Genomic DNA, 24,812 nt, shown 5'->3' on the forward strand with positions numbered 1-24,812 from the left:
ATTGATCCTGATTGGTTTTCGCGCGCAGTTGCACGTGCTTTTCACAAACACATCGAATTTTCGCGCCATATTGAATAGACTGAATGAACTGAGTTCAAAACATTACGGATATTGTCTCAGATGTGGCTTGTACTGTTTTTGTTTATACGCTGACGTGTCCCGTTGTCGGAGCTGTAGCCGGAAGCTAAGGAAGAAATTTAGTCGTTAGAGTTTAATGCGATAACGTTCGTTTCGTCGGAGATCACTGGCATACCAAGGAAGCTGAAATGTCTGTGATTCTACGAGCGTCAAGTTTTCTCTCTCGGAAAGCGAAGTGTGCTTTTTGTGGCATTCGATTTTCGTCTTCTGTAACAAGATCAAGAACGGTAATTCGAACTTATTTTGTTTAAGCTTATTTCTTTTTAAAGTCTCGTGTGTTTCCAGTATTTTATAAAATTGACGCTGATTTCGTGCTCTGATCGTAAATACTGTAAATGTACTGAACTAAGCCTAATTAGTTGCATGTCAGTGAACACGAACAATGTGCTATTGTTCTACTCCGACACTTTGAAATTCAAAAGGTAGATAGGAGTGGTTTTATATTAGGCGAAATCAAATTTTACTTTTCATTATAGAATATCGAATTGCACGGTTTTTCTTTTTAACTTTTTTATCCTCGTACTTTCACACAATGTAAATTCTAAACTCACGAGCTCTTGGGTTGATCCGATATGTGCGTGATCAAAGGGGTTTTTTTTACTCTAATTTGCATGTTAATTCTAAATTTAAGTTTATTTCTGGCCACAAAGGACCAAGAATTTCTTAAAAGACTAATATACCCTTATATCCTCCCAGCAGATGCCAAAATACTAAATTAAAGTAGTTTGTTTTCAGGGAACATGCAAGGGAATATTATTTTATTGGGGGCAGCTTTCAAGGGGATAAAACTGAACTACCCCTGATCATGGTACATTCAAGTTCTTTTTTTTTCTGCACCCCCCCCCCCCCTTTTTTGCCCCACTGGCACAGGGCTTATTGGAAAATTTTGCAAAGGAGCAGACAAAATTTTGAACCCCTCTGATGCAAACTTTGAAGGTGCCGACACCAAGAAAACTAGGCCACCAAATGAAATGTCCCCAAATGATTTTGAGTCACTGTCATTGTATGTCATTATACAATAACTCTATCTCTAATTTAAATTTGTTTCTGGCTTGTGAATTGTTTTTATAATACTTTTATAAATGCTTTTTTTTACTCAGAGTTTGTCAGCTTCATTGGTTCTTGAAGATGGAACATGTCTGAAGGGCTATTCCTTCGGCCATAGCAAATCCACTTCTGGAGAAGTGGTCTTTAACACTGGTCTGACAGGGTGAGTTAATATTTCGTAAACCAATCCAAACTGATGACTGATTCCCAGGGAAACAGTTAACAATCATAACATAACATTAGAGATTTAAGAGAAAAGATTACTTTCTTTTAGAGACAACAAGACAACAAATTATCTTTGTTTTTACTCATTGTTACAAACATAGACACTTTATAAACAGAAAAAATAAAATTTATATATAAGATTTAGGGGCTGGTGGAGCCAGACAGCCAATTAAGGTATTATATAGATATATAAACTGAAATAAAGGTTGATTGACTAAATTTAAATACAATGTAGCTTAGGGCTAGAAACACAAAACACCCACACAACAGTATAGATGCATTAAGTGCAAAAGGATAACACTTTTTAGTATTATGGCAGTGATTTCTAGATATCAATTGTCACACACCCATAATGAAAATCCTTGTGAGTACTTCCCGTCCTATCCATTTTGGACGACTTATATACACATAAAATTTGAATGCTGCTTCCAGGAATCACTAACATTTTTTCCTTCAACTCATAGGTACCCTGAAGCACTGACAGATCCAAGCTACAGAGGACAGATTCTGGCCTTAACGTATCCTATAGTTGGAAATTATGGAGTGCCCAGCACAACTGAGCGTGATAAATATGGGTTATTAAAATATGTGGAATCTGAGAACATACAGGTATACCTGTACATATAGAGATGATAATATTATATTGAATACTAGTAATTATAATCATTTTGATAGAGCAACAGACGATCAGAAATTATGTTGTAATCTAATTTGAAGACAAGTAAAAACAAACGATATAATCTCCCGACGTTTCGGCGACCTCATGATGTCATCATCAAGGGTACAAATGAGAATTAAATTAACAAATTAAATGCGAGTTCAAGAGTTATAACTAATTTGCCTAGCGGAGGTGGCTACACAAATACTTAAATTAGCACGGATAGAATCTATTTGCACGTTCAAACTCGGTGTTAATTGTTTGATGTAAAGCATCTCGTTGACAAGACAATCAAATTTGTTCATGCATTTCTTGAGAACTTTGAAACAGCTAAGGAGGTCCTCAGGGACAGCACCCGCGTGGTCGTTGTCATAGTGCTTGCGATTGTCTTGTCAACGAGATGCTTTACATCAAACAATTAACACCAAGTTTGAATGTGCAAACGGATTCTATCCGTGCTAAAGTATTTGTGTAGCCACCTCCGCTATATAAATTAGTTATAACTCTTGAACTTGCATTTGTTAATTTAATTCTCATTTGTACCCTTGATAATGGCGTCATGAGGTCGCCGAAACATCAGGAGATTATATCATTTGTTTCTACTTGTCTATGTATTACTAAATCATTGTTAATACGAATCTAATTTAAGTTAAGTTAAGTTAACCTCATTTAAGTTCAATTAAATTTCCCATCCATTTTTCAACCATTTATTCACAAATGTTATTTTTTCTATCTTTTGACCAGGTATCAGGGTTGCTTGTTCAAGATTACTCTCACAACTACAGTCACTGGAATGCTGTCAAGTCACTTTCAGAATGGTTGCAGGAGGAAAAGGTACAACATTAATCAGCCTAAAATTCTGGAAGTTGGATCTTCAGTTAAAAATATTATAATTTTAATTAGTGGTTTGCATTTCAAGTGTTTATCAAATTGATCAGCTGGTAATAATCAGTTATGTCAGACTAGAAACAGTCCTGCTTTCAGGTAGCTTTGAATTCACAAACAAGTAGAAGCTGTCTTGCAAAAAGAGCAACCAACAGTCTAGTTATATCATGAAACTGACCACATCCCAGCCAAAAACCATTTGCAAAAATTTAGAATCTAGTCCAAAGTCTTGGAAGAACATGGTACAATTATCAGATCACATGTACTAAAGGCATCCATTGTCGAGTGCCAATTGATACCCTTAATTGAACCTTGATCAACATCTTGATCAACACTCGGTGGACATCTCGATCGATACTCGGTCTACACTTACTCAACACTCAATCAACATCTCAATCACACCTGATCATCACTCCATCGACAGTCAGTCGATAGTCGGTTAAGTGTTGACCAACTGATATGTATTGATCAACACGCGATAGCATGTTTGCGAAAATGAGTTGACTCTTGACCGACTGTCGATCATGATGTTGTTCAGATGTCAAGCAAGTGTCAGCTGAGGTGTCAATCAAATATCGATCAAGTGTCAATCAAGGGTATCAATTGACACTCAGTCATGGATGCCTTAAGTACACATGTGGTTTGCCTGAGCCAATTAGATCACTGACAAACCTACAGTTTGCGAAAAAAAAATTGTTAGTTATTACTTTTGAATTATGTATGTGTTTTATTTCATAGATTCCTGCTTTGTATGGAATAGATACAAGAATGTTGACCAAGACCATAAGGGACAAGGTATCTGTAATCTATCACGTCATTCAGCCAGGCCAGAACTTACAAATTTCAATTTCAATTAGAGGTTTACAAGTCAGAAAACTTGCTGAGTTAACTATCTTACATGTTTTCTGTGAACTTTTTAACTTCTATTATTGTTAACTTTTGCTCTTAATAGTAGTTGTTATGAAACAGCTTTGTTGACACTGCAACTGTTATATGGGAGGAGTAAGATGTAGATTGCTCAGTGTGCTTTGCAAAAGTAATCAACTGTGAATGCAATTTAATACTGTAATTTTACTGAAGATTTTTTTCTCCTTAAGGGAACTGTACTTGGTAAAATAGAGTTCGAAGACCAGCCTGTTGAATTTGTGGATCCAAACCAGAGAAACTTGACTGCAGATGTTTCTGTTGAGGTTGGTATCTCTCTGGTTGTCTGTGAGACTGAAAGTGTAATGGTTACTAAATAATTTGTCTGGTATCACACAGCATATAGACATTAGCTAGAATTCCTCAAAGAATAATTTTTCACTGGCTGAGTGAGACGAAATAAGTGAAAAATGTTTTTCTCGCACACCCGTGGGGTCTAGGTACAGGTCATGTGACCTGTGGGGCAAGCAGTTGTTTCTGCTATGTTCACCATTGCCAGCTTTCCTGCCCACCCACCCAGAGATTTTTAAGTTTAAATACAATGCTAGTGTACCGTATAAGCCTTGAACATTTTTTGTCATTTCCAGTCCTTAGCGTAACACTATTTGTATTAGCTTTGATTTTGTACATCAGGTGGCAACGGTCAGCTTGACATGGCTATCAGTAGTGTGTGAGAAAGAAAGATAGACTAACTATAAAGTTCACAACTAGTGATTTTAATCTCTGTATTAATCTTACTGCTTTTTTTCAGAAAACACAAATATTTGGTAAAGGAAACCCATACAAAGTGATTGTTGTTGATTGTGGAGTGAAACAGAACATGATCAGGCACTTAGTGATGGTGAGATTTAACAATAATAATATTTATCATTCCATGAGCACGTGTTAGATATGAGATGATAAATAGCCAGTGAGGCGTGTACATCCAAGTTGGCTATCATCACCTCATATCCAACTTGTAAGGGCAAGTAGAATAATAATTTTATTGTTTTGTTAAAAACACCCCCAAAATTTAAGAAAAAAAGGAAGTAAAAATGCCCCAAAGCTTACTATGTTCGTAGAGCATGGTGTAATGGCTCATGATGATGGCTAAGCCAATGAAAACTCTTCAATTGCATTATCCAATGATCAGGGTTTTAATAAAATAAATTAGACTCCAGCGATTCAAATACCGTACCTATATCCTGCCTTTTCTCTTCCTCTAACCTGAAAAGTTGTAAGAGAAATAACACTGAGTTTTAGCATCTGACAATTTTTCTGTCATTCATTTAGCGTGGTGCAGAAGTTCACTTGGTACCATGGAATTATGACTACTCAGATGATATTTACGATGGTTTATTTATTTCCAACGGACCTGGAGATCCTGCATTGGCATGGGATGCCGTTCTGAATCTGCGAAAGGTTTGCAAAAACCGTACATAGTCTGTTATGACTAAATAAGTACTAAAAAGAGCCAATATAATTTATGTGTTGGGCCATTGCCTATTTCAGAGTTTAAGAACATCTCTAAGATTGTTTTGATTTTTAGTCAACTCCTTTAGGTTAGGAACAAGTCTTAAACTCAAGTGTTTACTTTCTACTTGCTCTTACAGGTGTTGAACAGCAATCGTAGCCAGCCGATATTTGGTATCTGTATGGGAAACCAGCTTACAGGTCTGGCAGCAGGTGCAAAGACTTACAAACTGCCTCTTGGAAACAGGTAGCTATAGGTTGATTTCATACAAGCAGGGGCAGATTTAGTGGCGGGTGGATTGGGCTGCTAGCCACCCCCATTTTGTAGAACCACAAAATGACAAAAATTGATAAAGATCGTGAATATTATGGCAGAAATTAAAAGGCAAGCACAGCTAGTGTTTCTGATGTAACAGTTTTAAGTAAGAATTCAATTCTCAAATTGCAACATTTTGGAGGCATGTCTCACTGATTCTGCAGCCCTAAGGTACCAGTCACCCCCCTTTGAAAAACCCTGGATCTGCCTTTGATAAGTCAAAGGTCTACAGTTTATGGTGAGAGATTGTTAGATTATCCAGCAGCATAGGTCTGCAATGTGTACAGACACCCAGTAGGTAATATTCTTTCTGAACAGCTCTTCTTGTGTAAGTAAGACTAAGTTAATTCTTTGCATATTCTTTTAGAGGACACAATCAACCAGTTATTAACCAGCTCAATGGACAAGCATTCATTACTTCCCAGAATCATGGATATGCTATTGACGACCAAACACTTCCTTCTAATTGGAGATCATTGTTTATTAATGCCAATGACAGAACTAATGAAGTATAGTACCATTTCCCTTTAAATTTGTTATTAGTAGTGTTGAAGATCTCTGTAGTTATATGTGCTTGGCTTATTCCCTCAAACTTGTTTGAATGTGTCGAATGCAGCATTGAAAGAAAGTCAGTTATGTCCAGTGGCCTTTGTCTGGTAGATTTTGCAGTTGGGCTGGTAGATTCTCGCCTACACTTGCCCGGATCATGTGTACTAAAGGCATCAGCGGTTGAGTGTCGATCAATACCCTTGCCTGCACTCGATTGACCTCTTGATTGATACTCAGTCAACACTAGACCAACACTCAATCGGCATCTCGATCAATACTCTATCAACAGTCAGTCAATAGTTGGTGGAGTGTCGACTGAAATGTCAATCAATTGTCGATTGACACTTAACTGCATATGCCTTTTGTACACGTGATTCTCTTGCACTGTAGGCATGTGAATTTTCTTAGGAAAATTTTGGAGGCAATTTTAAGAAGTACTGTGCAACAATGACATCTTTATTTCTCGATACAAATATCATTACAGAACTTTATAATAAGGTAACTGTTGTAATCATCTGTTTTTATTGAGACTGGAGGCTACGTGAACCATAAGTAAGAGATAATTCAGGGAGAATGTCTTGCAACATGGATTGATTTTGTTCTGTAAGATCAGATGAAATACTAATTGAGTGTGGTCCAAAGATCAAAGATAAAATTCCACAACTGAATGTTTCCATAAAAGTTTTATTTTGTTGCTTAAAAGTTTTACTACTTATTTTCAGTGCCTGATTCTTTATTTACTTTACTTCCCTTACAGGGTATCATGCACACAGAAAAACCTATATTCACTGCACAGTTTCATCCAGAAGCATTTGGTGGACCAACAGACACTGAGGTAATTGTATATGGCACCCAGGGGGTGGGGCCTGGGAGATATTTGGTGACTCTCTTGGTGGGGTGTCCTTACCCCTTCTGCATACCCTATACTGGAATTGCTTTTTTTTTTTTATCAAAAACTCAGTTTACCTCTAGAGTCAGAACTTTGCTTTTAAAGGCTCTAAAATTATTTTTACTTCCATTTATGTAAGGTTCTCTTGATATCTATATCCCATCTCCAAGAAACTATCTTTTTCTGAAGTTTCAATATATATTTGGCTGACTAGTGCACGTTATAAACACTCATTAATCCATCTACCATTTTGACACAATGTTGGGGGTAACCTGTAACAAGGTCAACATCCAATTTGGCACGAGTACCACTTGAGACAAGTTTTAAGTCTCTTTATGTTCAGAATCTGAGATAATTATGTCTAGTACTGGGTACCTCCAGTTTAAAATCACTGCCAAGATGTCCACAGGTCACTAGAGAGGATGTGTTTGTATCAGTTTCATACATTAATGGCCAAACTGTCAACTGTTAATATTAAAGCTATTGATCATGTATTCACTGCTAACATTAAGCACTTTCTTGCAGTTTCTTTTTGACTCATTTATGGATCTTGTGAAAGGAGGAAAGAACTCAGTGGAGCATGCCATTAGAAGACCCTTCAAAGTTCCACCTGCCCCTAAGGTAAGGTGCCACCGATGTTACTACCACCCCCTGAGGTTAGGCATGACTGATGATTGTACCATCCCATAAGGTTAGGGCACTCTTTTAGGCATGGGGACTGTACCTGTTATTCTGCTGACTAAGTAAAGACATGCTGTCTTGTTATCACCACAGGGCTTTAAACCTTGTTGTTTCAAAGTTGTAGATATTGCCATTGTTGATGTGGACTCTCATGCTTGTTGAGTTGCTAATGAAAACTATGCTTTACTTAGTATGGCTGTGACTGCGAATTTCCAGTCCAGCTCAACCTGTCTGACCCTAAGTCAATAACTGGTAATAACAGAGAATGTGTGTTTAAAATTGTAGGCATGCCAAATATGATGAATGCACTGACATCCACAGGGCTGAATGCCTAATGTTGAAATTGGTCTAAATGAGTGTGCTTTTTCTAAAAACATCAAATGCTATCTACGGTCTAAACAGTGCCCAAAAAAACTGACTTCTTGTAACAATTATCATTTGCTCTGTTTAAACTTGTGCTCTCCGAAAACTTGTCATTTTATCCTACTTTTTCATCTTATTACACGGAAATTGTATTTTGGTTTGTTCGTTTGTAGGTTTATCATGATTATGATTTTTTATTATTTTCTCCTTTCTGGTTCCTTACCTGTACCAAAAGTTAACTAATTATGTAAATATGGGGGCCAACTAGAAAACCAAATGGTAAATACTCAACCCCCATACTCTAACTTTAATATTTATCAACCAAAAAGGTATACTGTAAACATAAAAAAGCATTAATTTTATCTGTAAATGTAAGTCGTTAGTAAAAAAAAGAATGACTATTTAATTATGCATTGTGCAGTAAATATGTCAGCTAACCTGCTGATTCTTGTAAACGTCTCAGGTGTCTAAAGTGCTGGTGTTGGGATCTGGAGGTTTGTCCATTGGTCAGGCTGGTGAATTTGATTATTCAGGATCTCAAGCTATAAAAGCTCTAAAGGTATTTGAAAGAATTATTTTTTATAAGTTCTCCACCCTGTGTAGATTTTTATCCTTAGGGGGTCCAATGGACTGAACTCCAGGTCTAGCGGTCTGGGTTCAAGCCCTGGTTAGGGTCATTGCGTTGTGTTCTTGAGCTAGACACTTTACTCTCACAGTGCCTCTTTCCACCCAGATGTATCAAGAAATTTAATGCTAGGGGGTAACCCTGCAGTGAACTAGCATCCCATCCAGGGGAGAGTAGAAACCGATACGCATTGGCCTGATGGGGCTCTGCTCAAACGACTTTTATTAGCTGCTATAACTTTTTATTCCACAACTGGAAATTTGAAAATACTGTAGTTGTTTATTTCTTATGTATGTTGCAGGAGGAAAATATTAAGACCATTTTGATGAATCCTAACATTGCTTCTGTTCAAACTAATGCAGAAGGAGAGAAACAGGTATGATATTTTTATAGCATTAATCCTTCCCTCTCCAAGTCAAACCTCAAGTGAATTATAAATGCATGTGACCATTCAAATGAAGGCTATTTGAGCAGTACATTGATGTGCTACCATTTATTATGCTGTACTAGGTGGTTGTAACTGTTTTAAAAATCTAGGGATAAAACCTTAGTGTGGGACCACTGGCATCAAAGCTATTGAGCAGAACTGGCTCTACAGTCTTGATGAATATAACTTAATATGAGGTTGTATTTTTACAAAAATGTACTGATCAATTCAGTAACTTTTATCCCACAGGCCGATGTCGTGTACTTTGTGCCCATCACCCAAGAATTTGTTGAGGATGTCATAAGGCGTGAAAGACCTGATGGAATTCTATTGTCAATGGGTGGACAGACAGCCTTAAACTGTGGTATGCCTATCAATAAAAATAGTTCTTAGCGAGTAAGTGATTCAAATGTCTCTTCTGTAGTAACATATGAGATGGTACTAGAGCCATAAAATATTGTCCTATAACAAACTAAACATATGTTCTTGTTTTTCCCTAGGAGTTGAGCTGTATGACAAAGGAGTATTACAGAGATATGGTGTTCAGGTGCCAATACCTTTTTTACTTGATCAGTCAATCCTTAGAGACTTGTAATTGTGGGGGGAGAGAGTCAAAGTACAAACAGGCAAAATCAAAACAGTTATTTAACACAAACTTCTTAATTAGTTGTACCAATGTTCTCCTGTCTACTGTTTCTCCAGTTATCTTCCTCTTGGGTCTCAATAGAAGTTGTCATTCCAGAAACAGCCGATTTTTTATTGGAAAAATTCACATCTTTCTCAGTTTAAATTTGTTTTTTTCAATTGTGTAGATGTAAGACAACTCATTGACCTAAAATTTCATGGCTCTAAATTATTGAAAAAGGAGTAAAGTTTTGTTGTTTGTTGTTGCTTGTTTGTTTGTAAACTTACAGTGATTATAGAGATGTATCATTGATAATGGTAACTTCCATGAAAATAAGAAATCTGTAGCTCTCTTGATTGATTCATGTTATGCAATAAAATGTGTCACTATTCTTGTATTCCTAGGTCCTTGGAACACCAATAGAGTCAGTCAAAGCCACAGAAGACAGACAGTTTTTTGCTGACAAGCTCAAAGAGATTGGAGAGAAGATTGCGCCAAGTGTTGCTGTGGAAACAGTAAGCTAGACGGCATATCTTGAAATTGAAGGCTAAATTTTCTAAATTTGTTGCACAGAAATCCATGCCAGTCTATCTCACCCTTGTCTCTTTTTTCTCGAGTGAATACAGAAGCAATGAGCAAGTATAGTAGTGGACCGAATTTCACTCTCTTGATTGCACTGTATAAAACTTCAGCTGCACTATTAATTTATCGTAATTATGCACACTAATTTATGCGTCAACTAAACAAGCCGTCAACATGGTGTACCCTTACTATTCAGTTCTAAATTTCCAAGATGCTATTTCGCTCTTTAATGAAAATACTCCTTGTTGGGGGTCTTTGAAATGAAAAGAAAAGCTTAAAGAATACTTGACCAGCTTCAAAGTAATAACTTTGTCTCTCTGTTGTAGGTAGAATCAGCAGTGAAGGCTGCCAATACCATTGGCTTCCCTGTGATGGTTCGTGCTGCATATGCACTCGGAGGGTTAGGATCAGGCTTGTGTGAAAATGAAAAGAAATTGAGAGAAGTTGCAACACAGGTTATTTACATTTGTTGCTGTTGTTGATGATGTTGGCACTGCTGTTGTTGAAAATCTTGAAGTATAGTTTTGAAAACAATTTTTTTCTCTTTGAATTTTGTTTTCTAATGCACACTTTCTTTGCAGAGTTTACAAAACAACATGGCATGCTTTCAACATATAGCTGAACAATGCATACTCTAACTTTTCCACATACAGGGAGATCGCATTGACAGAATGGGCTTCCAGGAAATATAACTCATAGGCTTGGTTCCATAACCGTTCCAAAGCAGCAAGTTTTCAAAGTATTACAAGCATGAAGTTTTGTTCGATCTCGGCCACTGCGCCAGTGTCTTAATTATATGTTGCAACTATATCGTTGATCAGAGGACAGGCACATAAAACTGACGGTTTTTTTTTTCTTCTGTCTCCAGGCACTGACTTTATCAAATCAGATTCTCATAGAGCAGTCGCTACTGGGCTGGAAAGAGATTGAGTATGAAGTGGTCAGGGATGCAGCCGATAACTGTGTTACTGTCTGTAATATGGAGAACTTTGATCCTCTAGGAGTTCATACAGGTATTACTGACCATGCTATTCAGAGAGTTTTCAATAACTGTTTAGTGTACCAGATCTTTCTCCAATCCAACTGATACTCTTTTGCTTCAAAGCGTTAGCTACTAGGCGCCCCCAAAACTGAGGGTGCATACCACGCAGCCAAAAAGTCCCGGAAATTTCTGTTGAAAGTCAAACGGAACAGTAATTTTCTGGAAAATCCGTTCGGAAATTATAGACTACCTCCAGACGTATCTTCTTTTTCCGTTCGGAACGGAACGGCGGAAATTTACTCACCATTTGATAAATTTTTCAGTTTCCAGTCTTTCATCAGCCGTAAACAATTACGGGAAATCGAATTGTAAATTGCAAGCTCTTTCTCAGAAAGAGCTTGCAATTTACAATTCGATTGGCTGGTGTGCTGATTTTGGAAAAAAAAAAAAAACGTTACAGTTACTCAACAGTTATTGTAACCGGTTTATTCCAACAAATGGTTAACACCCCTGGTTCTGGCCAATTAGGGCCCTTTGATAGTTGCAACTCTCATAGCTATACTGTAATAATTTGCATAAGGAAATCTCAGGCCGGCGCCAAGTTGTAGTGTTAACAAGTTTTTCTTCTCGCACTTCGTGTTAGGTGACTCCGTTGTCGTGGCACCAAGTCAGACTCTTTCCAATGAGGAATATCACATGCTTCGAGAAACAGCCCTCAAGGTTTGATTCAGTTTTTGCTTAACTCTACTGTGTAATATCGTTCTAAAGATCTCACCTAATACAAAATGATTGACAAAAGTAATTTCATTGAAATTATAAATGAAATGTGAAATCAGCTTTGCTTATTCTCTGCTAAATCTTCACAAATTGTTTGCTGCTTTGTTCATCAGGTTGTCCGCCATCTTGGTATAGTTGGTGAATGTAACATACAGTACGCTCTTCACCCCAAGTCACTGGAATACTGTATCATTGAAGTTAATGCCCGCTTGTCCAGAAGCTCTGCCCTTGCGTCCAAAGCGACGGGGTAAATATCCAACGATATTTGACGACAGAAACGTCAATTATCTGTCATTGATTTGTAACTTAATTTTCAGGAAGCTAAAAGGTATACTTAGCCAATAGGGAACCAGCAAGACAATAATGGTTTGATTTTGTAGAACAGTACTCAGCAAATGACAAAAACCCATTAGGAAGCTGAGATGAACAACGATGGCGAGGACGAAAATGGATTGTAATATGGACAAAATTGAAAACGGAGACAGAAATCATAGCCAGATAACATGGAACCCAACAGTAACGGTTTGATTTTGTAGAACAGTACTGAACAAATGAAAAGGACACATTAGGAAGTGAGGATGAATAACAATGGCAAGGATGGAAGTGGATTGTAATAAGGACAAACTGCGACCTTTCTTGCAAGCAACGACTACGAACTCAGGACTATAAATGTATGATACATGTGCAGATCTGCGTGTATAATACATGTATTGCGGAATAAATGAGCTTAGTCACGGTAGTTTGGTGACGTACAAAATTACCTTCAAATTGGAGGAAAACTGAAAATAGTTGTTTACTAAGATAGGATGATAAAAGATGGAGAAGATTAACACGGATTACAAACGACAAACTTGAAAAGTTTAGGCTAAACTTTTCTTTGTGCGCAAACCGTGACGTAGCTTCTTTAAGCCCGCTTGTTGTTTAGTGTTATTATCACTGCTTACGTTCTCTATTGCATTTCTATCGCAGATATCCGCTGGCTTTTATTGCGGCGAAACTCGCCCTTGGAATACAGCTTCCTGACATCAAGAACTCAACCACACAGCAAACAACAGCCTGCTTTGAACCTAGTTTGGATTATATTGTCACCAAGGTTAAATTCATGTTTATTGTTAATTCATGGTTCGCGCAGCCCTTGAAAAGTCCTTGAGAAATTGCAGATGCTTTTAAAAAGTTCTCTTAAATGACATTTCTCTCCTCAAGATATTCTTGAACGTCTACCAGTAGTCCTTGAATTGTGTTGAGAAATCTTTTAACGCTTGAGACAACATAGTCTCTCTACAGACCGTCTATCAGTTTCGTCTTGCGTTCGTCGAAATTACAGCAAAATATTAACCGCGGGGAATGTGAACGAGTTTAGTGTGCTCGAAGGAAAAGAACTCGCAGAAGAAAAAGAAAGCATCTGTGCACAGTCAAGAGACTACAGGAAAATAGGCAACATTTTTGTGTCACCGGAAAATGGTAGTGGATAGACAGCAGTAGAAACTTAAAGCAGATTCTATGTAGTAGATAGACTTCGTGAAGCGACTACTTTCGTTTTCGGGTTTGACAATTAAGTTGTACAATTTTTTCCTGCTCTTTAGATTCCAAGATGGGACCTTGACAGATTTCACATGACTTCCAAACAGATTGGAAGCTCAATGAAGAGTGTCGGAGAGGTGAGAATTTATCATATTGTTAGCCTGATTATAACAGAACGCCGAGATTATATGTGAAGCCTACAAAATGTGAGTCTGAGTCTAGAAATTTGGGTCTTAGTGTAGAGGAAAATATGTTGCAGAACAAGGAAAGTGGGGAAATAATTGCCTATTGCATTACCTATTTCTGTTTTAAGAGCTTGTCGCAATTTCTTCACAGACTGACTTGTGGGCATTTTGTTCGCTAGGTGATGGCAATTGGTCGAACGTTTGAGGAGAGTTTCCAGAAGGCCTTACGTATGGTTCATCCCTCAGTTGACGGTTTTGTATCAAAGGTAGGTCTTCGCCGAAGCAAACCAGGACGGTTTGTTAACGTTTCTTATCCATCGTATGTAAAACAACAACGTGAAATGACAAAATTCTCTGTTTTGGGGGAACATGAACCGCGACGATGAATTTTCGATTTTTATGTTTTGAATCATGTGAACGCTGCCTTTTCATATTTAACTTCGTTCGTGCCTAAAAGACATATCCAATGGATGAAAACAGTTGTTCACAGTTCCCTTGCAGAACTTGCTTTCTTTCTTTCTTTGCTCTTTTGCAGCTTCCCAGCATGCATCAAGAATTATCAGACGGCAGACTTGACGACGAGCTGGTTGTTCCGTCAAACACTAGAGTGTACTCCATCGCCAAGGTGAGAGAGAAACTCCATAAAGTAGAGTTCCTGTTTTATTTTTTGGGGGTGTGTTTTGTTTGTTTGCTTTTTTTCAGTCAGAAGCTTGTTTTGTTCAGTTCAGAATCGTGTTTGACATCAACTTGGGTTTTCTTTCTTCGTCAACAGGCGTTACACGAGAATTACTCCGTGGACCAAATCCACGAATTGACCAGCATCGATCGGTGGTTCTTACACAAACTGCATCGTATTGTGGAAATAGAACGAGACATGAAGAACCAGGAACTGTAAGCGTTTTGTTAATCAAAACATTTCAATCCTTACACAAACTGCATCTTATTGTGGAAATAGAACGAGATATGAAGAACCAGGGACTGTAAGCGTTTTGTTAATCATAACATTATTTTTAATCCTTGGGTATTAAATAACAGTCATCGAATTGGCAATGTAACTAACGACGTCCTTATTATCGTAACTACTGTCGATAGTTTACATAAATTTAACGAACATATTTGATTTGAGAGTCGGAGGGAATTTAGTTAGCGACATTAGTTAGCTCCGAAAACATCAGCTCGTATAGCTAATGAGGAGGTCAGTTGGCCTTTTTTTTTCTTAAACGAATCCCAAATCAGACAGTCCAATGTTATCCCGGTCATGTGGCCAGCAGTTTGGCTTCCTGACTTTACAGCATTGCCTTCTGTCAGCGGAATATGTGCCGCTTTCGGCAATTCCTCGCGCCCTCAGAAAATACTCGAAGAGCTTCCGTTATTTATTATCCAATGAAACCAAAGTGCGAACACTCGCGAGTACATCCGAAAGTTGTCATCATGACGTTATATTGCTAGGCAACTGTTCTGACGAATGCCACGGGCTCGTTAAATCCCTGTAGTAAGCGTGTTCTGTTGAATTTCAGAGGATCTTTGCAGCGGGAAGATTTGTTAGAGGCCAAACAAGCTGGGTTTTCCGACAAACAGCTAGGAAGGATGATTGGAGTACAAGAGAACGACGTGAGGATCGAGAGAATCAAACAAGGAGTTAAACCCTGGGTTAAACAGGTACGTAACTTGCTAAACAGGTTTGTCAACTTATTCATCGGGTTTTGAGGAAACCGTAAATATGTGAAAGTGTTTCAAGTGGTTCAACTCGTGCAAGTCTATCCCCAGAATTTTGGTAGGTTGCGCTAAGAGTTCGCTAGTACTCTACCCAATAGGCCATTTCCGAATTACTTTTAGCCTCTTTCTCAAGGCGAGGCTTGGTGCCCATCCTTCCATGTGAAAATGATATTTCATTCACGTGCAAATTAAATTCATTTTCATACGAATGGTTGTGCACCAAGCCTCGCTTTGATAGAGAGGCTCGGAAATGGGCTATTATACTCGTCGACTCTGGTACAAGACAACGTGGAAGCGACTTGCGTTGCGTAGTTATTGAACTCAGATGCATTTTCTTTGCTCATCAGATTGACACAATGGCTGCCGAGTACCCAGCGAAAACAAACTATCTGTATATGACGTACAATGGCCAGGAACATGACTTGGTGTTTGATGATCATGGTGTTATGGTCCTTGGATGTGGTCCTTATCATATCGGCAGCAGTGTGGAGTTTGATTGGTGTGCGGTGTCCTGTATAAGAACTTTGAGAAACCTTGGAATCAACACGGTAAGGTTGTATGAAGAGGGCCTCCCGAGGAGGAGGGGGGTGGTACATTCCCTTGATCCATTGAAAATTTCACTTTTTTCCCTTGTTCCCTATTAATAAATTCCATTGTTCCCTAAAATTTTTTTGTCAATATTCCCTTTAACAGTAAAGATATCCCTTTTTCCCTCAAATTTATCCCAAAAATATCCCTTGTTCCCTTGAAATAAATGTTCCCTTGTTCCCCAAAATCCCTGGGAGGCCCTCAGTTTAACGGGATGCGGGACGAGAATCAAAAATGTAGACAGGATGCGGGAATGACAGAAATTATAATCGCGGGACGCGGGATAAAGATAGGTCAGCGGGAGCGGAATTTGCTCATTTTGAAAGGCAGGATGCGGATAGTTTTAATAACGACGGCGAGATGCAGGCTTTAAGGGCTTTTGGCTGTAGAAGTTTCTGTTGACAACAAAGCTTTGTATTTTTATGATTAGGTTGTTGTGAACCACAACCCTGAGACTGTCAGTACAGATTATGATGAGTGTGATCGCCTGTACTTTGAGGAACTTTCCCTTGAAAGAGTCTTGGACATCTATCAACAAGAGGTAACGAGATTCATTTGTCTGTAACGGTTTTAATCAAGTCACAGAATTCATATCTAAGTACAGTCCAACCCCCCTACTAACGGCCACCTCTCCACAACGGCAATGGGCACCAAAGCGTGTCCCAAACTACCAAAATAAGCTATACTAAGTTTTTTTTTTTTTTTTTTTTTTTTAAAGAAAACTGTTGCACCCTCCGAAAACAGCAAGTGTCATATTACACCCCTGCCTCCCCCTAACGGCCACCTCTCTGCAATGGCCACTTTCCTCTGCCCTCAAGGTGGCCGTTGTTGAGAGGTTCGACTGTAATCAGAAGGCTAGAGGGTGTTTTTATATGACATCACGGTCATACTGGTGTCTCAATGCAAAAAACGGCGGCCATGTTTGTGTCTCAGACCAATCCGGTGGGAGTTGAACTCCTTTCTTATCTTAACAGTTTTGTTCCAAACGCTCTATTCACTACAGTAGCGAATGGCCTAAACGCGAGACAAACGCGTAAGGAATGCCAAGCGCGGGAAAAATTGCAACCGCTGGAAAATGTGTAACCGGCAATGAATTATGGGTGGGTGGGTGGTCTGGGGGCGATAGTGAGCCTCTTATTAGTTGATGTGATGCTGTGAAAACCGTCGGCTAAGGACTTCCATTTGTTTATTTTTACTTTTTTATTGTAGGTGTGCAAAGGTGCTGTTATCTCAGTTGGTGGCCAGATTCCTAACAACCTTGCACTGCCTTTGAACATGAATGGTGTCAATGTCCTGGGTACCTCCCCCCTGATGATCGACGCGGCCGAAGAAAGGTAACACCCCTTCCTTTGTACGGACGAAAGTTTTCTTCTGCTTAAGCAATCTTTTGAAACCATTTTCTTTACCTTCAGATCTCGATTTTCTGCAATCCTTGATGAGATTGGTGTTGGACAGGCCCCATGGAGGGCTGTATCATCTGTGGTGAGTATTAATTAAACGGCTTTGTTTTACGCTCGTGGTGGACTGCCATATAAAAAAAAGTCGGGGACGCTCGTCAGAAGATCTGAATTAAACCCCTAAAGGAGACCACTTACACTAAAACAGAATAGGCTTGATTACCAGCCGCTGTTCAAGAAGGAAACCTGTGCTAGTATACCGGACTCGAGAGACCGAAGGAAATCGAGCCTAAAAAAGGAAATAAGCTTTTTTATATATTATTTCTTCGAGTGCACCCTAAAGGATACTTTGAGTAGTGGCGTTTCGTCATCAATACCCTAACTAAGTCAGAATTCTTGATTTATACCTCTAAGCGAGATGCCGAGAATCCCCTTTCTTTCACGTGGGAGGTTTTACGAGTCATTTGTGAATTTAGTGTTGAGACTGCATCTCCACCATGTTTTGTTGTAGGATGACGCACTGAATTTTGCTGCCACTGTGGGTTACCCATGTCTTCTGAGACCTTCCTACGTTTTAAGGTAACAGTCAGTCGTGAATCTTTATATAACTGTACTGCATTTATTCAGATACATAGATTATTTTTCTGAAAACTGTCGTCAGACTTGTGTGTTCCACTTTTTCTGATAGCTTTTTCAAATTCAAGGGGTTTTTGTGCTTTTCTGTTGTTGATTAAAATTTAATTTTGTTTCCTTTACAGTGGATCAGCCATGAATGTTGCTTATGGTCCAGTGGAGTTGAAGAAGTTTTTAGAAGAAGCTGCTAGAGTGTCTCAAGTGAGTTAAATCAGTTATCATTCCCACGCGTTTTACAGATAAAGTTTCGATCATTCTTCTTTGAATATATTTGTTCGGTTTTCTCTCTAGTGTAGTTTCACAGAACTAGAATTCTGTGATAGATTGATGGCTTAAAATGTTGGAATAAAGCCTTCGCAAAATGTAATAAATCGCTCGTTTTTCTTCTGTTTCGTTTCGTGTTTGTGCTGTGTTTGTAATCATTCGAATGAAATCGCGTGACAAAGCCTATCGTAACTGTTGGTCGCCAAGGAAAGCCTGAATTATCCAGACACTGCACATTCCGTCAAAGTTTTCTACCAGCTAAACCCAGTTATATATCACTAACAGTAAACATTAAGTTAGCATGATATCAAAGATGGTGTAAGTAAAATAATTTTATTTTGTGAATTCAGGACCATCCTGTTGTGATGACAAAGTTCATTGAAGGTGCGCGTGAAATCGAAATGGATGCAGTGGCTAAGAACGGAAAGGTGACTGATCGTACTTTCATTTAAGCTAACGTTAATGAGACGAAGAAAATGTTAGAGCGACATACCTGATAAAAAATATTACTTGACTGAAGTGTCCTGTCTAGCCAGCAGCTGATGCTGTTGTTTGTTTATCTACAGGTTGTCGCTCATGCTATTTCTGAGCACGTAGAGAATGCTGGTGTTCATTCAGGAGATGCTACCTTGATCTTACCTCCACAGACCATCAGTGAAGAAGACATTGCACAGGTTGGTCGAATTAATTGGGCGTTGGCTGACCACGTGCGGCCACGTGCTTACGTTTAAAGGCAGCGACAGATTGCAGATTACAGTATTTATATAGGCGGGGCTGAGCACTTGCTAGCAGCGAGGATTGTATCACTTGAAATAAAGGGGCGGTGGTTACTGTGCAGTTTGTGAATCGGAGGATTTAGCGAACCGTGTTTTGTTTTAAGCACAATTTCTACCTGTTTAACTTTTAGGTCAAAGAGGCCACCAGGAAGATAGCTGAGAAGTTTAACATTTCCGGTCCGTTCAACACGCAGTTTTTGGCCAAAAATAACGAGATTATGGTAAGCATCAGTTTCATCTGTACTTACTACACTGAATTCGTGACAAGCAAATTGAAAATGGCTTATGTTGTAGAGAATGAGAGCCCGCCAAAGAGCGTTAACCCAGAAAATGGCAATCGTTTGCGATTTGTGGCTGTAAGCTGTCTGAGCGTCATACGTGGGATGAGAAGAGCATGGATGTCCCCGTGGTGAGAGCACTCACCTCACCACCGGGTTCGATTCCGGCCCGGTGCCATATGTGGGTTAAGTTTGTAATTGGTTCTCGCCTTGCTCCGAGGGTTTTTCTCCGGGTTCTCCGGTTTGCCTCCCTCCACAAAAACCAACATCTCCAAATTCTAATTCGACCAGGATAGAGGACCTGCATGAAAACCAGATAAGGTTGATGTGGCTTCCTCTCTAAATATTTTAATGAGTTAGTTGCCAATTTCTCCTTGACCTGGTGATGTTTCTCCAGGTCCTTTGGGATACGGTTCTCCCAGAGAGGTCTGGGATATCGGGCTTCTGGGACAGTCTCCAAAAATACCCGGAACCGGGACGGGGAAAGGGGAGGAGCAGAGATACGAGATTTCCAGGTATACCTAACTTAGCTCCACCTTCCTGGACTAATGCTGTCTTTTCATATTCCTCTTTCACAGGTGATTGAATGCAATCTGCGCGCGTCTCGCTCGTTCCCATTTATCTCCAAAACAGTTGGCACAGACTTCATCGGTGTGGCTACCAAAGTGATGGTGAACCATCCTCTTGACGAACATGCGCTTCCAAACCTGGACACGCCCCTACAGCCGGTTGGATATGTCGGCATCAAGGTTTAACCTCAGTTCACTTGTTACTGGTACAAGGCCAGGGCTCCGGCTGATCAACTATCGCAGTTTCCACAGACCAGGAAAAAATTAGAGTTTTTTTTTGTATGAATGAGGCTAACATCTAAATTATATTTTAAGATTGCTTGTTGCGTTCGTGTTATTGCGATCTTAATTCTCGTTGTCAACGAAAAAGAAATGTAAATTGCGACTCTCCACTTTATCAGACTTGTTATGGTTAGCCTGTTTTAGGCGTTGTGTTGGTTGGGGGCGACAAAAAAATTGGCAAGATAAAAAGTGGGATGGGTTCAGTGCGCTCTACTCTTTTATATATTTTTTTCCTCGCCGTTTTTTTTTTTTTTTTTTTTTTTTTCCACTGCTTCAATGCTTCCCAACTAACGGAACGAATTGAACATGCTATACTGATTATGGCCAGTAAAAACTTTTTTCTGCTTAGAAAGAAGTCAGTGAATTTTTCCTATGAGTGGCAATCTACTTCGTGATTGTCGTTAGAGGGCCGGTGTAAGCACAAAAATTGTTATAGAAACAAACAAAAAAAAAAACAGAAGATTGAATTTCGCGTCATCAACTTTACTACGTTATTTCTGCATGGTCAGTTTCCGTCTTAAAACGAGCATGTTTGCTCCTAATAGTGGTAACTAACTCGGGTTGCTAGCATGATCGTTAAGAGCATGCGTGCATCTTTTTCTTCAGGCGCCCATGTTTTCTTGGCCAAGACTGCGTGACGCCGATCCGCTGTTGAGATGTGAAATGGCTTCCACTGGAGAGGTGAGGTGACAGCTAAATGGAAAAACACTACGATAAATTGAAACCATGGTTTCAAATCCCTCGTAGTCTAAAAGAATATACTGTTGTTTTATAACCGTTTCATTTCAAATTCTAAAATACAGCTTGTCTATTTTTGTGTAGGTTGCTTGTTTCGGAGCCAATGCCAAAACCGCTTTTCTCAAGGCTTTGATGTCAACTGGCTTTCGTCTGCCTAAAAAAGGCATTTTGATTGGTATTCAGGTAAGATGATTGACAGAGTATCTACGATTAACCATATTTTATTTCGTAAGTTGTGTTATAAATTTTATACGTTTAGTCACACTGACATTCATGATAAGTGCTTCTAATTTCTTAATATTCAATCCAGCGCTCAAACTTTACCGTTGTTGTAACGATTAAAATCTGATTTTCTCGTTTCTGGAAGTAGTTTTCAAGTTGCTCCTCGATTTGGTGGTTACACTTGACTCGTCACCAGTCTTCTGTTGTGAGGAAAATTAGTCACGCGCGGGGGATGATGGGAAGGACGGATCGACCAGCCTCGTTCCCAGGGCTTTTTCCATGAATGAGGTTGACAAAAGACCACTTGGAACGAGTCAGGAGTGACCATTTTGAATTAACTACGTGGTGTAACCCAATTTATATTCATTTTGCTTTTCTCTTGGTATTTTTAACAGCAATCCTTGCAGCCAAAGTTCCTACCAACGGCCAACAAGCTGCACCAACTAGGATTCACTCTGTACGCTACAGAGGCCACAGCACAGTATCTGAATGAGCACAATATCCCAGCGGAGCCTGTAGAATGGCCGCTACACAGCGTCGGTGTCAATCCAACAGCTACCAGGTAAGAAACGCGCTTGGCGGGTCATTAAAATTAACAAATCTCGGCAAATCAAGTTACCTGTCTAAAAGCTGGACATCCACACAACTTAACGTTCACAAAGGCTGACTCCAGCATAAAATATGGCGTCCAGACAAGACTTGTCTTTTACAGAAAACTTGACGTGCACACACTCGATATCCTGACAAATGTTCTAGAACGACTTTCAGATGCCTTTAATGAAATCAGAGAATAGAGAGCTTAGCTAGCGGCAAGAACACGTGATCAAAGGGTTAGCGCAGTGGGGAGTGCGCTTGCCTCCAACCGGTGTGGCCCTGGTTCGATTCCTGCCCAGTGTGGGTTCCGTTTGTTAATGGTTCTCGCCTTGCTCCGAGGGTTTTTCTCAGGGTTCTCCGGTTTTCCTCCCTCCTAATAAACCAACATCTCCAAATTTCAATTCCACCTTGATAGAGGACCTACATGAAAACCAGGTAAGGCTGATGTGGCTTCCTCTCTAAATATTATAATTCATTTTATTTTTTTAAAGACTGCCCCGTTTCTAATTTTTGCCGTTTTGTTGCAGACTGATCCAAGACAAAGAAGTCGACCTCGTGATCAACTTGCCCAATCAGAACACCAAATACATCAAAGATAACTACCTTATAAGGAGATCGTCCATCGACACTGGGGTTCCACTCATTACCAATTTAGAGGTAAAGCGTCACGTGTTTATTTAGCCTTCACTGATAAGTTCCTCGTCCGTTTAGTAACCCTATAAGACTCACGAGGACCATGTAGACTTCTGAAAACACTAATGGCGTTGATTTTCCATGGTACGATGCGCGAACCAACTTGTAAGAGATTTTTAAGACTGGTTCGGTCCTGCAGGCTTGTTCCAAGGCCCCATCCACACTACCCCGGAGAAATTTAAAATCGGAGTTTTCGCTCTGAAAACTCATCAAATGTTTTCCGTCCACACTACGCCGGAGCAATTTAAAAACGTAACAATCACCGGTCATTTTGGATTTGTGTTTGAGGAAAACTCGATCAGGAAATCACTTGATTATTGTAATCTCATCGTTTTCGAAAAGCTTGGTTTTCAAAAAGTTTTCCGTCCCGCACTAAAACGCAAAGCCGGCGTTCTCAAATTCCTCCGGTTTCAAAAGCGTTTTCGAAAAGCTCCGTATTCGTGACGTATTAGTGTGGACGGTAAGCCTAACCGGAAAAATAAAACTGCGTTTTCAAATTTCTCCAGGGTAGTGTGGACGGGTCCAAAGTTGCCTACAACTTTTTTTCAAGAAGCATAACAGCTTTTTACTTGACTTAACTCACGCACTTCTCGTGAACTCCCTCACGTAATTTAATCAAAGCCCTTTCATTAAATGTGTCGTTTTTATTTGTTTGTTTCCTTTCTTCTCTTAAGGTTGTGAAGATGTTTGCCGAAGCTCTCTCGGAGACTGGCAAAATCGATGCCACTTCTCTCTTCCACTACCAGAAGTCGTCAAACAGAAAAGCAGTGTCCTGAAAAAAAAAAAAAAAAAAAAAAAGACGCGATAATCTCCCGAAAAAGTTCATTAACTTCTGAAAACTTCCTGTATTTAAGTAGCGACGTTTCGCCCCGAAAAGTTAAGCTTCATCTGAAAGTAATATTTTAGCCGTCAAACGGTGTAATTCCTAAGAAAAAAAAATTGTCGGGTAAATATTTTTGTAGTAGTGTTATAAACTATAAATAGCAAGGGCGGAAGAAAATAAACAAGACGCATTAAATGCCGCTTTGTGTGGTGGTTTCTCTTGGGTTAATTAACCATAAACCGTAACTGTCGTAACTTGCCGAGACTTACGTTTTGAAAAAAAGTGTATTCGTTGCGTTGTTCTGTGAGAGGAGCTAATTTTCCCGCCAAAACACTTACCACGCGCGTCACGGATACTGAGCAATAAGGTCTAGAGCTGCTGCAACCTCGATCCCAGGCTCCATCTCCTTTGCCTACCCTGTCGTTGGAAGGCCCAGTATTGGCCATTATGCTTTGCGCGCCTTTGTTGTTGTTTTGGTTTTCAAGGGAGCGAGGCGTCTATTGTTTTCGAGTTCTATTCTGGCGACAAACGGAAGAATCCCCAGAATTTTCAACATCACAAAAATGGTCGCCAAGAGATCGCAGCGTGCAGTGCTTAATGGGCAATACCGAGTCTTTGAAGAGAGAGATTCGGAGAGAGGTGGGTCTTTCCTTAACGACAGAGGTGAGAGACCATGGGATCGAGTTTGGATCTGCTGATTTTTCTTTAATTTTTTTAATGATTCTTGCTGGTTTAGCTCGTAAAATTGGCCACTTGCACTGTGCCTGGTGAAATTTTAACTTGTTACTGCAGAGAAACAGTTAATGTTCAAGTATCATTTTCCTGTTTGTAAATTAAGCTTAAAGGAGCTCAGTCAAAGTATTTTGGCCACGTACAAAATTACCTTTAAATTGAAGGAAAGCTGAATATTGTAAATTACTAAGAAAGAAAAACACCAAAGAGATAATAATAAACCATAACGGAACAAGGATGCAAAAGGTTAACACGGACAACAAAGGCCTGATTATGTGAATCTTGTAATTAATCTCATATTGCTTTAATACATAATCAGTTATAAGCTTCTTGGTTCGTACTGCAAGCCGGAAGGCTTTTTGATAACCTCTGTTTTAGTACGTGCAGTCCGTTATGCAGGTAACTAAGGGATGGACCATCTGACTTTTGAGGGAGGGGTGAGTGATATTGAAAAAATATCCCGCAAGCATACTTGTACCAAGAAAAATTCATGCACACCACCAGTGCCGGAAAAAAATTCACGCACGTTCAGTGATTGAGACAAAAAAAGTATGTTACACGAAGAAAAAAATACCATGCATTCGAATGCATACGCGCGTCCCTAGAAAAAATTTCCTAGTGCATGTAAGAGTTAGAATAAAAATTTGTGCCTGTAC

The 24,812-nt window shown here is 39.3% G+C and overlaps 1 protein-coding gene across 1 annotated transcript; it reads left to right on the top strand.

Moving 5' to 3' along the window:
* The first annotated feature begins 40 nt into the window (after nucleotides 1-40).
* On the top strand, nucleotides 41-23,623 carry LOC110039861 (carbamoyl-phosphate synthase [ammonia], mitochondrial-like). The gene is made up of 42 exons (XM_089296669.1): nucleotides 41-365; nucleotides 1,239-1,348; nucleotides 1,875-2,019; nucleotides 2,813-2,902; nucleotides 3,692-3,748; nucleotides 4,051-4,143; nucleotides 4,629-4,718; nucleotides 5,150-5,278; nucleotides 5,470-5,576; nucleotides 6,013-6,154; nucleotides 6,952-7,029; nucleotides 7,609-7,704; nucleotides 8,591-8,686; nucleotides 9,054-9,128; nucleotides 9,429-9,543; nucleotides 9,680-9,726; nucleotides 10,209-10,319; nucleotides 10,713-10,841; nucleotides 11,255-11,399; nucleotides 12,012-12,088; nucleotides 12,259-12,392; nucleotides 13,115-13,238; nucleotides 13,729-13,803; nucleotides 14,031-14,117; nucleotides 14,387-14,476; nucleotides 14,624-14,742; nucleotides 15,369-15,510; nucleotides 15,915-16,115; nucleotides 16,586-16,696; nucleotides 17,365-17,489; nucleotides 17,568-17,637; nucleotides 18,064-18,131; nucleotides 18,311-18,386; nucleotides 18,800-18,877; nucleotides 19,016-19,123; nucleotides 19,357-19,446; nucleotides 20,082-20,252; nucleotides 20,961-21,035; nucleotides 21,177-21,275; nucleotides 21,710-21,876; nucleotides 22,436-22,565; nucleotides 23,276-23,623. Exons 1-42 carry the CDS (start codon nucleotides 267-269, stop codon nucleotides 23,375-23,377), a joined length of 4,473 nt encoding a protein of 1,490 aa, XP_089152795.1. The 5' UTR covers nucleotides 41-266; the 3' UTR covers nucleotides 23,378-23,623.
* The last annotated feature ends 1,189 nt before the right edge of the window (nucleotides 23,624-24,812 follow it).

The sequence above is a fragment of the Orbicella faveolata genome, unplaced genomic scaffold, assembly GCF_042242905.1.
Source record: "Orbicella faveolata isolate gen_17 unplaced genomic scaffold, um_ofav_v1 contig_27, whole genome shotgun sequence".
Lineage (NCBI taxonomy): Eukaryota > Metazoa > Cnidaria > Anthozoa > Scleractinia > Merulinidae > Orbicella > Orbicella faveolata.

What these genes read in the sequence shown, in the direction of transcription:
- LOC110039861 (XM_089296669.1), top strand. Translation starts at nt 267, where the DNA reads ATGTCTGTGATTCTACGAGCGTCAAGTTTTCTCTCTCGGAAAGCGAAG. An exon ending in TCCTCTAGGAGTTCATACAG is followed by an intron (nt 11,400 to 12,011) that starts GTATTACTGACC and finishes ACTTCGTGTTAG; the next exon opens with GTGACTCCGTTGTCGTGGCA. An exon ending in CACTCATTACCAATTTAGAG is followed by an intron (nt 22,566 to 23,275) that starts GTAAAGCGTCAC and finishes TCTTCTCTTAAG; the next exon opens with GTTGTGAAGATGTTTGCCGA.